Below are 15,962 nucleotides of genomic sequence, written 5' to 3'. Positions count from 1 at the left end.
GGTCTGTGTCAGTCCTCACTGATCTCTCTCCCCCATCAGGTTGAGGGGTACTATAGAGTTTTGAGAATTCCACCTCACTGCCTTTTGTTCGGCAGCAGAACATAAATTAACACCTGAATTTTGGGTATTTCGAGGCATCTGGGAGTTCTACCTTCCCCATGGAACCAGGGTCCTCTATATCTCTTCGTATTTTGCACATTTAGTGCATGACTAGACTTTTTTTATTCTTCATACTATTTTTTGGTCTTCCTTAAGATCCTAAGTCATTTAAATATTCATTTTAGAAAATCATCACTACATTATATTTTAGGAACAAAATTAGCAAGAAGATGAACGGAGTCTAATGGTCAGGGCTGAGCACGGGGTCAGCACCTTGGGTCTTGCCACAGCTGGGTCTCTAACGCTCTGCATCCTCTCAGATTGGCCACGGGCTTTCTGGGTCTACTGTCCTCACCTACGGTAAAGTGCAGATGAGCGAAAAAGTGCCCTCCTTGAACTGTGGGATCGCCAGACATGACATGTTCTAGAATAAAGAGACGTAAAGTCATAACCAAATGCATAATAAGGACAAATGCGACTCTGGCTGGATTCCTCCTCCAACCGGGGAAACTTAAATATGAGTCAATATGTGCTTTTAAGGAATGACTATAATTCTGTGTGTGGTGGTGCTACTGTGGATAAGTAAGAAGATATTTTAGAGATGCATATTAATTGCTATTGTGGGTAAGAAAATATTCTACGGAGGCTGGATGCCATTTTCCACACCTGTAATCCCAGACCTTTGGGATGCTGACACAGGAAGATTGCTTAAGGTCAGGCGTTAGAGACTAGCCAGGGCAATAAGACAGACCCCATCTTTGCAATACAACAAACCATTAGCCAGGCATAATGGCATGCACCTGTAGTCCCAGCTACTCGGGGGGCTGAGGTAGGATAACTTGAGCCCAGCCTGGGCAACAGAGCAAGAACTCTGTCTTTAAAAGTAAAATATATATGTGTTTGTGTATATACATATATGTCTAAATATATGTTTTTATATTTATTTTTATATATTTTAGAGACGCATATTAATAATTATTGATGAGTCATGTTGTCTTTTTCAACAGGTTGAAGGATTTAATACTAACCTACCAATGTGGTAGGTTATGTCTCTAAAAATTCTTTTTAATCTATTAGACATACTGGAAAAAATAATACAATGTCTGAGATTTGCTTCAAAACAGTCCATTGGGGACTTATATACAACGAGATTGGTCCTATACTGACAACTATTGAATATGGTTAATGGAGAATTGGAACTTTGTTATACTAGTCTTCCTATTGTGAAGTATGTTTGAAATTTACCAAAAGAATCAAAATAAAAAAATAAAATTTTCTATAACAAAAAGTTAAGAAAAACAGAAAGAGTGATACTACACACACCAGAGAATAGTGAACCTCCGACTGAAAGTGCCAAGTGTGGGAGGGACACACAGCAGCTGGGCTCTCGGTCACTGTGAGTTGCTGAGGGGCAGAATCGGGACAGCCGCTCTGGACAGCTGGACACTCGGCTGCTGGAGGGGCAGAATCGGGACAGCCGCTCTGGATAGATGGGCCCTCGGATGCTGTGAGGGGCAGAATCGGGACAGCCGCTCTGGACAGCTGGGCCCTTGGTCGCTGGAGGGGCAGAATCGGGACAGCCGCTCTGGACAGCTGGGCCCTCGGATGCTGTGAGGGGCAGAATTGGGAGAGCCGCTCTGGAAAGCTGGGCCCTTGGTCGCTGGAGGGGCAGAATCAGGAAAGCTGCTCTGGACAGCTGGACACTCGGATGCCGGAGGGGCAGAATCAGGACAGCCGTTTTGGACAGCTGGGCCCTCAGTCACTGGAGGGGCAGAATCGGTGCAGCCGCTCTGGACAGCTGCAGGTCAGTATCCAGTGAGGTGAACACAAGTGTGCCCCATGACCCTGCAGTTCCACTCCCAGGTACGCTTTAATAGCAATGCACACATGTGTGCACAGAAAAAAGGGGGACCAGCACAGACCTCCAGTAAGAGCAGAACAGATGAGCTGTGGGGTGTCTGTATAGTGGAACGAACTATGTGCAACAATGACAACAAACAAACTACAACGACAGGCAATGACGTCGACTCCTCCAATGCAGAGCAGAAGAGTCCAGGCAGAAACACTTACACTGGTGGGGAGCAGGTAAAACTGACCTACAGTGTCAGAAATCGATGTGCCTGTTACCTGTAGGGACCAGGGATGGGGTTAGGACCTAAGAAGAACAGGAGGTGACCTCCAGAATGCTAATCACATTCTACTCCTGATCTGTGGGACAGAGTAAGGAATGCCCTTATGTTTTGGGCATCCTTCTATTAAAAAGCAAAAAAATAAAGTGATTAAAAAAATGAAGCCGGCTCAGTGCCCATAACTCAGTGAGGAGGGCATTGGCCACATATACCAAAGCTGGCGGGTTCAAGGCCAGCCTAGGCCTGCTAAACAACAATGACAACTACAACCAAAAAATAGCCGGGTGTTGTGGCAGGTACCTGTGGTCCCAGCTACTTGGGAGGCTGAGGCAAGAGAATCGCTTAAGCCCAAGAGTTTGAGGTTGCTGTGAGTTGTGACGCCACGGCACTCTACCTAGGATGACAGTGAGACTCAGCCTCAAAAAAAAAAAAAAATGAAGCAAATGTTAACATATTTCCTATAAGTCTTCTTTTAAAAATTATTAACAAAAGGGTAGTGCCTGTGGCTCAAAGGAGTAGAGCGCTGGCCCCATATGTCAGAGGTGGCAGGTTCAAACCTATCCCCAGCCAAAACAAAACAAAAACTTTAACAAAAAGTCAAAATAAAATAAAATTATGATGGGCATGGGGGAACAAGACAACTTTTTGTCCTAAAGAGCTACACGTTCTCAAAGGTACATTTAGCCACAACAACACAGACAACGTATCATCTGTATGACTGTCCCGCCCGTCCTGCCAGACAGACGTCCGTGTATCTTGGGTCAAACATTAGTCAGATAAAGGGACTCTCTAGGTTGGGATGCTTAAAAATAATAATAAATAAATAAATAAAGGGCAAAGGTCTTCAGAGCCTACAGTAACTACCTTAAAAAAAGTAATGCTACTTTACCCTTGTTATTTTAACCTACTGACATGATATTTAATATCAAAGGTCTGCCCTAAAGGCTTTCTGCTTTGTTTTTATTCTTTCAATTTCAAGTTATTAGATTAGTCAGGTTGATAAAGAGTAACTGTGCATAAGATAACTATAAATATCTGGGATATTTGGAATTAGCAGCTAATAGTTTTAAATACAATTATTCTAATTTAAAAACTGGACTAGTGGGAAACAGAGACTGACTCACCTTTCCGACAAAGGGGACCAAGTGGTGCTCGCACATGGAGAACATGTCGATGTCCTTCACGATCACCATCTCGTCGTGGTCTTCATCAAAGACAGCGTCGTTGAGGACACCTGGAATCACAGGCTGCTTCAGTGACCCCCATCTCCCAGAAAGGCACAGAGCAGGAAAGCCAGGGTGGGCAAACGTGAACAGACAGCCAACACTGCAGAGAATGTCAGGCCTCCCTAAAACACTAAGGGAATACAAATTAAAACGCGACATTTTCCCTATGAAAGCAGCCAAGTCTCTTTCTTTGAATAATATTTTTTAAATCCTTGAGATAGTGTCACATGAAAAATGCAGGATTATGAACAGGTACACAATGTGAGAGGGAGAAACTGTGCCAGAATTAAGCAGAATTAAACTATTCCTGGAGGAGGAGCGGACGACCTCCCCTCTCTTCCTTACATTTGCTTAGGTTAGTACTTTCTTCATAATGGAAATACAGAAAACCACATCTAAGCGCCAGGTCTAGATGATCCGAGCCACATCTAAAACACACATTAATTGCTAGTGTAGGTGAGAAAGTATTTTAGAGAGGCTGAGTGTGGTGGCTCACACCTATAATCGCAGCACTTTGGGAGGCCGAGGTGGGAGGATTGCTTGAGGCCGAGAGTTTGAGATCAGACTCTACAACACAGCAAGACCCTGACCCTACAATAAACTTTTTAAATTAGCCAGGTGTGGCGGCACACAGCTATAATACCAGGTATTCAGGCGTTGAGGCAGGAGGATCACTTGAGCCCAGGGATTCAAGGTTGCCCCTATGATTGGGGCATTGTATTGCAGCCTGGACAGCAGTGTCTCAAAAAAATAAGAAGAAGAAATTTTATTTTTTTAACTGCAATGACTTAGCCTCAACTATCATCTACAAAAGGAAAGGTTAATCAGATGACGCCTGCCTGTGACCACAAAGACATCCTGTGCTGGACGCCAAAGAGGGCCCAAGGGAAACAGGCTGCGATCCCCACCACTGGACACAGCCATGCTTCTGTAACAGGCAGGTACCCAGACAATGCTGTGTGACGTGGAAAGTTCTTCAGCTCTACCATCAAATGAGAAGCTACAGAAAAGTATAGTGTGGCCTCATTTTTGTAAAATAAATATACCTGTGGGAAGAACTTCACTGCTATCTGGACAGGCCATGGATATGGGGTACACGGTGCACATAGAATGATCAGATGGGGAGATGCAGGGAGCATGGCGGCCACCTGCAGCTGCTGCCCCTCAGAAGGGGGCCCCAGAGAGTCTCAGCAGATGGGTGCAGATGTCCACCCCCACTGCCTGCTCCTCGGCTGCTAGAAGGGGAGCTCCAGATACTGAGTCACCATGTAAACAGCAATGATAAGCCCAAGTCCAGCATTTGACTGTGTTGTTGAAAAGTCATTGGCAACAAAAGGGAACATGGGGGATTTCGGACACAGGGAAACAGATGTCCTGTTAGAAGTGGCTGCTAAGATCAGGGAGGGCAAGGCTCAGTGCCATTCTCTGCTAAGTACTCCTTATGAACACACACACACACACACACACACACGTGTTTAATAAGAATCACTGCAAAAAGCGGCAAAAAGAAAAACGCCAGAAGGATGAAATAAAAAGCTAACAAAAGTGTGGCACCTGGGGCTCAGTGAATAGGGCACCAGCCCCATATACCGAGGGTGGTGGGTTCAAACCCAGCCCCAGCCAAAATGTAACAACAAAAAAAAGCAGGGCGTTGTGGTGGGCGCCTGTAGTCCCAGCTACTCAGGAGACTGAGGCAAGAGAATTGCCTAAGCCCAAGAGCTGGAGGTTGCTGTGAGCTATGACGCCACATCACTCAACCAACGGCGACTAAGTAAGACTCTATCTGTTAAAAAAAAAAAAAAAGGTAATAAAAATGGTCACCTAAAAGGACTGAGGAGAGAACAAGAGGGGCGTCTTTCAGTATAATCTGTTCTGTAGTCTGGACTTTGAAATCATGTAAATGTTCTACATACTCAAAATTAAACTGGAAAGGGGGAGAAAGAGACAACAGTGGCCCTCAGCTTAGTGCTCCGTCACGTGGGCAGGGACGCAAACGTGCTGCCCACGTCCCATTCCATTAAAACAGACCCAGACTGTGAACCTGACCCAGCAAATCATTTTTCTTCCATAATGAAGTTTCCCTGGTATGTTTATTTATGTTTTGCTCCAACCTATCTAAAAGTTACCATCTGGGAATAATAAGAACAAAACACTATCACAGATTGTTTTAATTTCCTGCCTGTTATCAGCAGCAAGAAGGTAACCCTGGAAACGAGGATTTACTGCATTCTGCTTCCGACTGCCGGGCATAACCACAAAGGAAACCACGGCAGCCTCCAGAATCACTTGTCCAACCCCACAGGACGCCGGTTTTCAGGTCTGCCTGTCTCCTGCCGTTAGTCACTAAGCGGTGACAACAGAAGACGCTGCTCCCCCCGTCCCTCAGAGCTCAGTCTGCCGGGACCCCTACCTGAGAGCGCAGGGGCCAGGCCCACAGTGGGAGCCCCCATACCTGTTGAGTGACCTGGGAAGCAGAGCCCCCCTCAGTGGGTCAGTTAAAACACAAACTTCTGTGCCCCACCCCAAAGCTTCTGTGTCAGGTCTCAGTGGGCCTGAGAACGTGTGCATCTAACAAGTCCTGTCTGCCTTCTTTGAGGCATTCCATGTTCTGTGCTGCTACTGAGAATCTTCACATCTTTTCCTTTTTTTTTTTTGAGACAGAGATCAGATGGGGAGTCATGCTCTGTCGCCCCCCCCCCCACAGCACCCTGGCATCATACATAACGTAAGAGGAAGAGACTCCTGGGCTCAGGTGATCCTGCCTCGGCCTCCTGAGCAGCTGGGACTACAGGTGCCTGCCACAGTCTGGCTAGTTTTTCTACTTTTAGTAGAGATGGGGTCTCGCTCTTGCTGAGGCTGGTCTCAAACTCCTGTGCTCAAGGAAGCCTCCTGCCTCTACCTCTACTTCCACTCAAAATATTCAGCTTTCTACTTAAGGACAAACACAGAAAAAGGAGAGAAAAGATAAAGATTCCGGCAGAAGGAGCCAGTGTTACTCAGGACATCTGGTGACCAGCACGGACTGGGCCTCTTCTGCCACCAGACACATCCCCCTACAGGGACAGCATAGAGGACACGGGAGACTCAGCACGTTGAGTGCGCACCCCTCCTAAGGGGGCCGCAGGAGAGAGCTGACAGCATCTGCCTCCTGGTTTTAGAATTAAGAGGACAGAGAGATGCCCAGGCCATCAGGCCTCCTTGCTTCCAGCTAGAATTAAATCAACTCAGAGTGTCAGCAAAGAGAGTCTCGGCACCTTCTCACATCAAAGGCACACAGCTCTGACTTCATCATCCGCCTCTTGGTGACATGGTGCTTGTGCTCGTGTTTCCCGACCCCAGGGCGTCGTTACAAGCTGCTGGGTGCACCGTCGTGTGTCCAGGCTGTGGTGTTCCACACAGGGCCCGTCACACCGAGCACAGAGCTGGGGGTTAAATGCATGTTCACCCAATTAATGTGTCTTTCTTTACCCTGCAATTCATTTCCTTAAAATAGATTTTAAAAGGATGGGACTCCAGAGAAAGTGATGAGGCCAAGGGAACAAAAGAATTCTCACTGCTGGCATGGTGCAGTGACTCACGCCTGCAATCCCAGCACTTTGGGAAGCCAAGGTAAGAGGACTACTTGAGGCCAGGAGTTTGAAACCAGTCAACATAGCAAGACCCCATCTCTACAAAAAAACAAGAAAATTAACTGGGCATAGTGGTGTGCACCTGGAGTACCAGTTACTCCAGAAGCTGAGGCAGGAGGATGGCTTGAGCCCAGGAATTTGAAGCTATAGTGAGCTATGATCATGCTACAGCACTCTAGCCTTTGAGATCCTATCTCAAAAAAAAAAAAAAAAGAATTCTCACTGCAGTCTTACTACTAATAACAAAAACTAAGAATAATTACACAGTTTGAGTAAGGTCATACAATAAAATGTGACCCTCAGTGTAAATCTGGGCTGTATTTATAAATCCTTGACACAAATTACATGTTAATAAAATTAAATAAATAAATAAATAATAAATCCTTGACACAATGTTCACGGGCAGGAGCTCACAGCAGGACACACAGGGCACAGTTCACTTAAACTGACGCAGAGACCACAGCAGAGAGCCCTGTGCCTCTACATGGTAGGAGGTGACAGGTTCAGAAAGCAATAATTAGGAAGCTTAAACTATACCTGTATTTTTTAAAAGCAAAACATTAAGATTGGTTAACATTGGAGACAACTTTGGTTAAGTTAGTTCTTCATACCTTATCTTGCATATTTGAGACATTTCATTAATAAAAAGATTTTTTTTTTGAGACAGAGTCTCACTTTGTCACCCCTGGTTGAGTGCTGTGACATCACAGCTCACAGCAACCTCAAACTCTTAGGCTCAAGTGATTATCTTGCCTCAGCCTCCCAAGTAGCTGAGATTACAGGTGCCTGCCACAATGCCCGGCTGTTTTTGGTTCAGGCTGGTCTCTCAATCCACCACGTCGGCCTCCCAGAGTTCTGGGATCACAGGTGTGAGCCACTGCACCTGGCCCAAAGGATTTTTTTAATTGAGGTGTTTATATACATGCTGGTGTTTTGTTTTGTTCCTAAAAAAAATAAAAAGAAAAACCTGAGGTTACCTTTGCACAGAGGAAGGAGCACACAGGAAACACAGCCTATCTCCTGCAGAGCCACAAAGTCCTTCCAAACCCTCCCCAAACCACACTCCGACCCAAACAAAAGCTCCTGGCATTAAACTTTCTGCTTGTTACCTCCTGTTTGAGAAAACTATCCTACAAGTAAGAGCAAGGTTAAGCAAATTCAAAGGGAGACGCAAATCACCATCCCTGCTTCCATCTCCATCACCACAGTACAAGCATACCTCTTGCTAGAACTTCCAAAACTGGCAACTTTCTGCATTTAACAAAGCAGAGTTAACATTTATAAAACGCGACCAAAATAAGCATGAACCCATCATCATGATGTAATGGCGGGATGTAAGATGACCACAGACCAGTCACCGCACCACTGGGGCAGGCAGAGTGGCCACACTGCTCCCATATGTCCATGGACTCACTGCATCACTGTGAGCCCGTCTGCAGGAGAGATACAAGTCATTGCAAAGCAAGCAAAAGTCTGGTCACTCCTCTCATCCTGGGCAGAGATAAATCCCTATGCTGCTGTTGAGCTATTAAAAGATAGCCAAGGTTTGGCGCCAGTGGCTCAAGTGGCTAAGGTGCCAGCCACATACACCTAAGGTGGCAGGTTCAAATCCAGCCCGGGCCTGCCAAACAACAATGACGGCTGCAACCAAAAAATAGCCAGGCGTTGTGGCGGGCGCCTGTGGTCCCAGCTACTTGGGAGGCTGAGGCAGGAGACTCACTTGAGTCCAGGAGTTGGAGGTTGCTGTGAGCTGTGATGCCACAGCACTCTACCCAGGGGGACAACTTGAGGCTCTGTCTCAAAAAAAAAAAAAAAAGATAGCCAAAGCTATTAAAATAGATGTTCCTGATTGCCCTCAAAACAGCATGGACATGCAGCCTGCACTTAGTGTACCCGGCCAGCCTTGTTGTGAACACACAACCTAACATGACGTTGTCTTCACCAGCGCGCTCCTGATGACAGCAGTCATGTTTTCTGTATTACAGAAAAACTGAAATGAGTGTTCACTTCAGCAGCACATATACTAAAAAAGTGGGAAGATACAGACAAGGTCAGCAGGGCCCTGCACAAGGAGGACACACAAATTCGTGACGCGTTACATATTTTTCAATTAAAAGTGGTGCAAAGTGAGAAAAATCTCTGTGCACAAAAGCAATGTCTCATCTAGTGACCCACGATGCTTGTACCACCCGCTACGCCAATCCCCTCGTCAAAGTGAATGACCATTCGGATGGACTTGGAGTCTGGCAAGATGATGATTTCATCAAGTTTGACACAGGCAACCCCCAGGTGCTCACCTGGGAAGAACACGTGATCACATGTGATCACAACAGACCGACACATCCCAGATGTTTGCATGTAGTTTATGTAAAAGACACCAACGGCAACAGCTTTGCCACTGGGCTCGCCCACATTTGTGTTATTGCCTAAGGCGACAAACCATGGATTTCTGTTCCCCGAGGGAAAGGCCTCCACCTCACCATTGCTGCAGAGAGACAAGAGACTGGCAGCCAAACAGAGTAGTGGGTGACTGGTCCCCAGGGGACATGTCAGAGAGGTCTTTGTGCTTAATTAAAGATAATATAGCTTGAATTTTAAAAAAGGAAATGAGAAAGAAAAGCAAACATATGATCTCCCCACCAGGTACAGTTACGTCCCTGCCTCTTAGGGGAACCACATGCACAGTGGTCCATGACACAATGGGCAGGTAACGGAATGAGAAAGTCCAGAGGCCTGAGTTCTGGCGCAATCTCCGTGCAGACCGTGTGACCCCAGCGTCACTGTCCTCATGGGTACCAGGACGGGGCTGGAGGAGGAACTTAACGTGACTCCAGGTTGCTGGTGTGCACGACTCAGGGACATTGGAAATCAATGCCGACTAAGAGGACAGTGACCTTCCCACCTGACTGGTCACTTCTGAAATGCACACAGCAGCAGCCGGCAGTTTTCTGTACTGAGGTGAAGGAAAAGCACCTGTTTAAACTATTCAGATCTATTCACGGATAAGGCTGAGTCTGCTGCTCACGCCCACCATCGCCTGCGTTGCCAGCTAAGAACTCCCTGGGTCTCAGTTTACTCCTCCCATCCTCCTGGTGGACCAAAACTAGAGCCTCAGACGGTGTCTCAGGAAAGAAAACAGTGTGTTCCCTTAACAATGTTAAGTCATTTCTCAAAAAATTTTAAAAAAGAACACATTTGCCAAATTTAGTGTTCATAACTGGATAATTTTGTATATATCTTTCACAATCTAGCTAGTAAACCAAAAACGGAATTTACAAAACAGATGGTGATAACAAGGTCTGGTTCAGAGCAGTTCTAAGTGAGGAGCACACCGATCCGATCCAACTACCCCTTCGCTTCAACAACCTCTCACAGGCTCAGCCCTCCCTACCCTACATGCAGCTGCGTCAGAGACAGGCACTGCGGAGCCCTCTGCAATCCACCCGGGCAGTGGCAGCAGAGTGCACGTTAGTGACAGACGATTAAGGGGTAAGGGGTAATCCTTCAGAATAGGGCTTCCCAAATGCTGCCAGTCAGAGAGATCTGGAGCATCCAGCTGCTTCCCAAGCCACCCTGGGAAAACATGACTCACTGAGTGTGGGGACAAAGTCAGGACTGAGTCTTTCAAAACCCCAGTGATTCTGGTGACCAGCTGGGGAGGGAGCATGCAGCTTTCTCAGAGATGAGGGTCAAAAACAAGCCCACTAGTGGCCAGGGGCTGCTGCCTAGCAAGGAGGGGCAGCGGGCAGTTCGTCACCACAACCACCACTGTGGCCACCACGTCAGCAGTGAGCACTGCGAGGTGAGCACACAGTTGGGGAAGGGCTGGACCAGCCAGAAGGAGGCTGAACAGAGACGGGGCTAGACTGGAGAATGGAGACCAGAGAGGGCGCCTGGGGCAAAGCTGGGGTGGTGGTCGTCAAAGCAGGTAGAGCAGAAGGACCCGCAGACTCCAGAAGACACAAAGGAAGGAGGACCCCACGTCAGAGCTGTGCCCACATCCTAGCAAAGTGCCGGGCACTTAGGACCAACTGGATGTACAGACAATCACTGGAAATCAGTTTCTAGGCCAACACAATCAAGTTTCATAGTTCCCGAGCTGTACAAATACACCAAACCAGGACCTCGGAAAACTAGACATCTGAGAACAGGCCCAGGGGAACATGTTTGGGGAGGACTGGATATTAAACCACAAAAAGACTCTTTCCACAAGGTGAACTGAGGGCTGCGGGACAAAGAATGACCGTGTTGAAGATGAACGTTGGACTCCGGCCTTGAAGCTGCGTTAAGAGGAAGAGTACAGGGAGAATTTCCTACAGGTGGAAGGGACAGAAACATGAGATGAGACCCAGGAAACAAAGGGTCGAGTGGCCTGAGCAGGCCTAGTGCACGGGACAGACGCTAGACCCCTTCTCCCTCAGAGCACTTCCCAACCGGCTCTTTACTTTTAGGTCGGGACCACTTTCAAGCTTTGCCTCAACTCTGCATTAGTCAAAACCAGGTATGTCCCCATGTTACAGATGAGGAAATTGATGCTGTTTCTTGGAATCACTGACTGATAAAGGGCTAACCAGCTAGTGTGGCAGCTGGAGTTTGGTCCCTGTCCTCTGACTCCAGCCCCGAGCTCTGATTTTGATCTGTCACAAATCTGACGTTTGGACCCAGGGGAAGAGTCCAGAGGCAGGAGACCCACACCAGGGGTTACCGTAGGCCACAGTCAGTCATGAGGTGGCAGGCCTAGAGCTGGTGGCAGCAACGGAAGAGAGTAAATCTAATTTCTTACAAGTAAAATCAGCTATGTACACAGAAGTCAAAAGAGAGGAAAGGGTCAAAGCCGTCGGCCCTGGAGAATGGACAGGAAAGAGTGGCCTTACACCCACAGACAGCTCCGGCCCAGAGGCGGTGCACGCCAGTCACAGAATACTATTTCACCAACTATTTATTTGGTTTATATGAGGGAAAATTCAGTTATTTAATGCTACTTTGAACTTTACTTTTTGAAATCAAACTGGAACAATTCTAGGGGAAAAGAGAATTGCATTAAATCTTTAATAAAAAAAAAAAAAAAAAGCTTGGCCAGGCACCATGGCTCAAGCCTATAATCCTAGCGCTCCAGGAAGCAGAAGTGGGATGAGCTTAGGAGTTCAAGACCAACCTGGGCAAGAGCGAGACCCCATCTCTACTAAAAATAGAAAAATTAGTCACGTGTGGGGGGCACCTGTAGTCCCAGCTATTCAGGAGGCTGAGGCAGGAGGATCACTTGAGCCCAGGAGTTTGAGGTTGCTGTGAGCTGTGACGCCACAACACTACCCAGGGGACAGAGTGGGACTTCTCTAGAGAAGTTTATCCTAGTTTACCTTAGACAATCACTAATAATGAATTGATCAGTAAAGACTCAAGAGGAGGACAAGACGCAGAGACGCATGAAGTGGCAGCGTGAGTCTCCCTGGGACCTGGGCGTGGAACCTTTACACTTCTGCCCCCATGGTCCACCCAGAAGCCTGGAAAATGTCTGTGACTCTATCCTTTTTCCTCTGAACGCATGCTGACCCGGACACAGAGGGCCAGACGGGGAAGGAACTCTGCTACTGGACTCAAGAAAATCTGACCTTGTGCAACACCCCTGCAGAGAAGGGGGGAAGAACATACACCCCCCTCTGTGTGGCGGCAGAGGGGGGCGTGAGCTTTGCATTCAGAGAGGTATGGGCTTGCTTCCCGGTTCCTCCGGGAAGCACACTGTGAGCGTCATCCTAGGCATGTCACTTCTTCTCTTCATTCTCTCCACTCAATGTCCCCATTTGCAAGATAGAACTGTAACCTCATAGATGTCTGAGAGATTAAACAAGCTCAATAATTGTTCATGAAAAAAAGACTGTTGGCCTCCTCTCCCCACCACGGTGTGTGCTCATCCACTGATATCAGTGTACTCCGAAAAGGGGGCATCATCTGGCAGAAATGTCACTTTGCCTGGTATCTTCAAGACTCTCACTCAAGCAGATATTGTGAATTTTGTTCACACCAACTTGCATAAAACAACAGATAGTCATATGCTGCCAGTGAATCTGCAGGTCACCAGACCAGTGCTGAGTCCCGGGGCACTGGCAGGGCTGTGGCTAGGATTCCCAGAGCTCGAGGTGGTGGGACTCACCGCTCTGACCAGGGTGCTTTTGGAAATATGTGTTGTGGAGGTCACAAGTTTGCACCAACAAACACGTGGCATCACTGGCATTGCTGGCATTGCTGGCACTGTAGAGTGAGCACAACCCCAAAGCAAGGTGGCATCTGGTCTGCCCTGACCACCTCAGCCTCACCTGCCCTGACCACCTCAGCCTCACCTGCCCTGACCACCTCAGCCTCACCAGCACTGGTCATGTCTATAAGTCATCGAATTGAGGAAGTTCCTGAACTTATGTTGGTGGCTGAAGATAAAGTTGAAGGCTACAAAAAGACCAAGGAGGCTGTTTACTTCTTAAGAAACTTAAGGCCTGGAATAAAATCAAAAAGGTCTCTATCTTTCAGCAAATGAGGGCTGGCAAGGGCAGAACGAGAAACCATCATCATATCCAGCGCAGGGGACCCTGCATCATCTAGAAGGAAGACAAGGTATCATCAAGGCTTTCAGGAGCATCCTGGGATTACTCTGTTTAATGTAACAAGCAAGCTGAACACTTTGAAACTTGCTCCCGGTGGACATGTGGGACGTTTTTGCATTTGGACTGAAAGTGCCTTCCGGAAGGTAGATGAATTGTGCAGCACTTGGCGTAAAGCTGCTCCCCTCAGGGGTCACTACGACCTTCCCGTGCATGAACACAGACACAGATGATGAACACAGACTTCAGCCGAATCTCGAAAAGCCCAGAGATGCAAAGGGCTCTCTGAGGCCACGACTAAAGATTCATCGCATTGTCCTGAGGAAGAATCCACCGACAAACCTGAGAATCACATTGGAGCTAAACCCACATGCAAAGACAGGCACCAAACACCCTTCTTCACCAGGCCGGGAATCCCAGACTGGGTGGGTGAGGCAGCTGAGCCCTGCAGGCCAAGTCAGGAGAGGGATTGCAGGCAAGACGCCTGCAGCAGTGAAGAAAGGGGAAGGCCTGCTGGTGCTAAGACACAGAAAAAGTCTCAGGAGGGGAAAAATGGTGCCTCCACCAAGAAACCAGCCGCTGAAAGGAAGCCAGCAGAAAAGGAACCGACCACAGAGGGAAAGAAGCCTCCTGCATAAACTCCTCAAATGTTTATTCCATAAACGTCAAATCATTTTGGATAGCTTAGTCTGAATAAAGATCTGATCAAAGAAAGAAAAAAAAAGACCTTTCAAGATCTACATTCTGGGCTTTCCATGGTGATTGTGCATTCCGGCTAAAATTGTTTTCCATGAATTTAATAAAGTCCTCAGACCTAATTTCCAGTTTCCAGGAATATGGGATATAGAGAAACACATTGAATGAAAACAAGAAAAAAAATAATCAGACAAACTGCAGAAGTGGGAGACCTGACAGGACACTTGACAGCTCCCTGAGAAGGTGGATGGGTAGGAGTTGGGGGTGTAGCAGGAGCCGCTCCAGATTAAAACACAACAATCAGGGCGGTGCCTGTGGCTCAAAGGAGTAAGGCGCTGGCCCATATGCCGGAGGTGGTGGGTTCAAATCCAGCCCTGGCCAAAAACGGCAAAAAAAAAAAAAAAAAAACACAACAGTCAACTGCACCCCTCCCTCCAGGACCCCTGGAGTGGGTCCTGGTTGGGCTTACACCTGTACTCCCAGCACTCAGGGTGGCCAAGCCAGGAGGCTCTGGAGTTCAAAACCAACCTGAGCAAGAGTGAGACCCCATCTCTACTAAGAATAAAAGAACTAGCCAGGTACTGTGCTGGGCACCGATAGTCCCAACTACTCAGGAGGCTGAGGCAAGAGGATTGCTCAAACTCAGGAGTTTGAGGTTGCTGTGACCTAGGCTGACACTACAGTGCTCTACCTAAGGCTACAGAGTGAGACTCAGTCTTAAAAAAAAAATCATGGCTCAGCACCTATAGCTCAGGTGGCTAAGGCTCCAGCCACATACACCACAGCTGGCGGGTTTGAATCCAGCCCAGGCCCGCCAAACAACAATGACAACTACAACCAAAAAATAGCCAGCCATTGTGGTGGGCACCTGTAGTCCCAGCTACTTGAGAGGCTGAGGCAAGAGAATTGCTTAAGCCCAGGAGTTGGAGGTTGCTGTGAGCTGTGATGCCACAGCACTCTACCCAAGGGGACAGCTTGAGGCTCTGTCTCAAAAAAAAAAAAAATCATTAGTGGGAGACATTTGCAACATCAAGGAAAATTTGAATATAGATTAGGTATTACATAATATGAAGAAATTAGTGGATAATTTTACTAAGGATGGTACAACTGGTTAGGCAGGAAAATACTTTTTGGGGTAACACTTCACCTCCAAATACATGTCTCTGACTTACAATCAGTAAAAGAGCAGATTAGGTATATAGACGCTCACTGTACACTTTTGTTTACTTTTGTATTTGGAAATTTTATGTAATTTAAAAAAGTAAAATAAAATATACATGATCCTAATAGTGACTATTACTGTTCTTTATTACTCTCCTACCAACTAACAACTCCTACTCCTATTGATATAAAGTCTTATTAATAGACCCAAACTTCAAGTGCTAGTAAAACTGCCACTGAGCACTCTCCTGGGATGCGTGACCACAACCTTCCTGGTTAGAAAGCCTTCAAAGACAGGCTCTGTATCATCAAGAGGCCATAGGTGAGAAGACCAGAGACTGAAGATAGAGATGAGAAATCTTTTCAAAAATCTGTGAGAGAGAGAGAGAAGAGGGGGAGAGAGAAAGGAAGGGAGAGGGGGAGAGAGGGGGA

At 47.1% G+C, this 15,962-nt stretch overlaps 1 protein-coding gene and 1 non-coding gene across 3 annotated transcripts in view; one reads left to right on the top strand and one right to left on the bottom strand.

The window, feature by feature from the left end:
- The window catches only part of GCH1 (GTP cyclohydrolase 1), a 50,669-nt gene that overhangs the window by 19,407 nt on the left and 15,300 nt on the right, over window positions 1-15,962 (bottom strand). For both annotated transcript variants that reach the window (XM_012806583.2, XM_003792123.3), the window contains exon 2: window positions 3,353-3,462. In XM_012806583.2, the coding sequence (XP_012662037.1) occupies window positions 3,353-3,462 (110 nt within the window). The remainder of the gene's footprint in view (window positions 1-3,352; window positions 3,463-15,962) is intronic.
- On the top strand, window positions 9,083-9,190 carry LOC111726137. The gene has a single exon (XR_002773992.1). It is a non-coding gene; the product is annotated as a U6 spliceosomal RNA (small nuclear RNA).

Source organism: Otolemur garnettii, unplaced genomic scaffold (genome assembly GCF_000181295.1).
Source record: "Otolemur garnettii isolate 467f Iridium unplaced genomic scaffold, OtoGar3 scaffold00054, whole genome shotgun sequence".
In the NCBI taxonomy this organism is placed as follows: Eukaryota; Metazoa; Chordata; class Mammalia; order Primates; family Galagidae; genus Otolemur; species Otolemur garnettii.
Note: the sequence above shows the minus strand (reverse complement) of the source record. Positions and strands in the feature narration are given on the sequence as shown.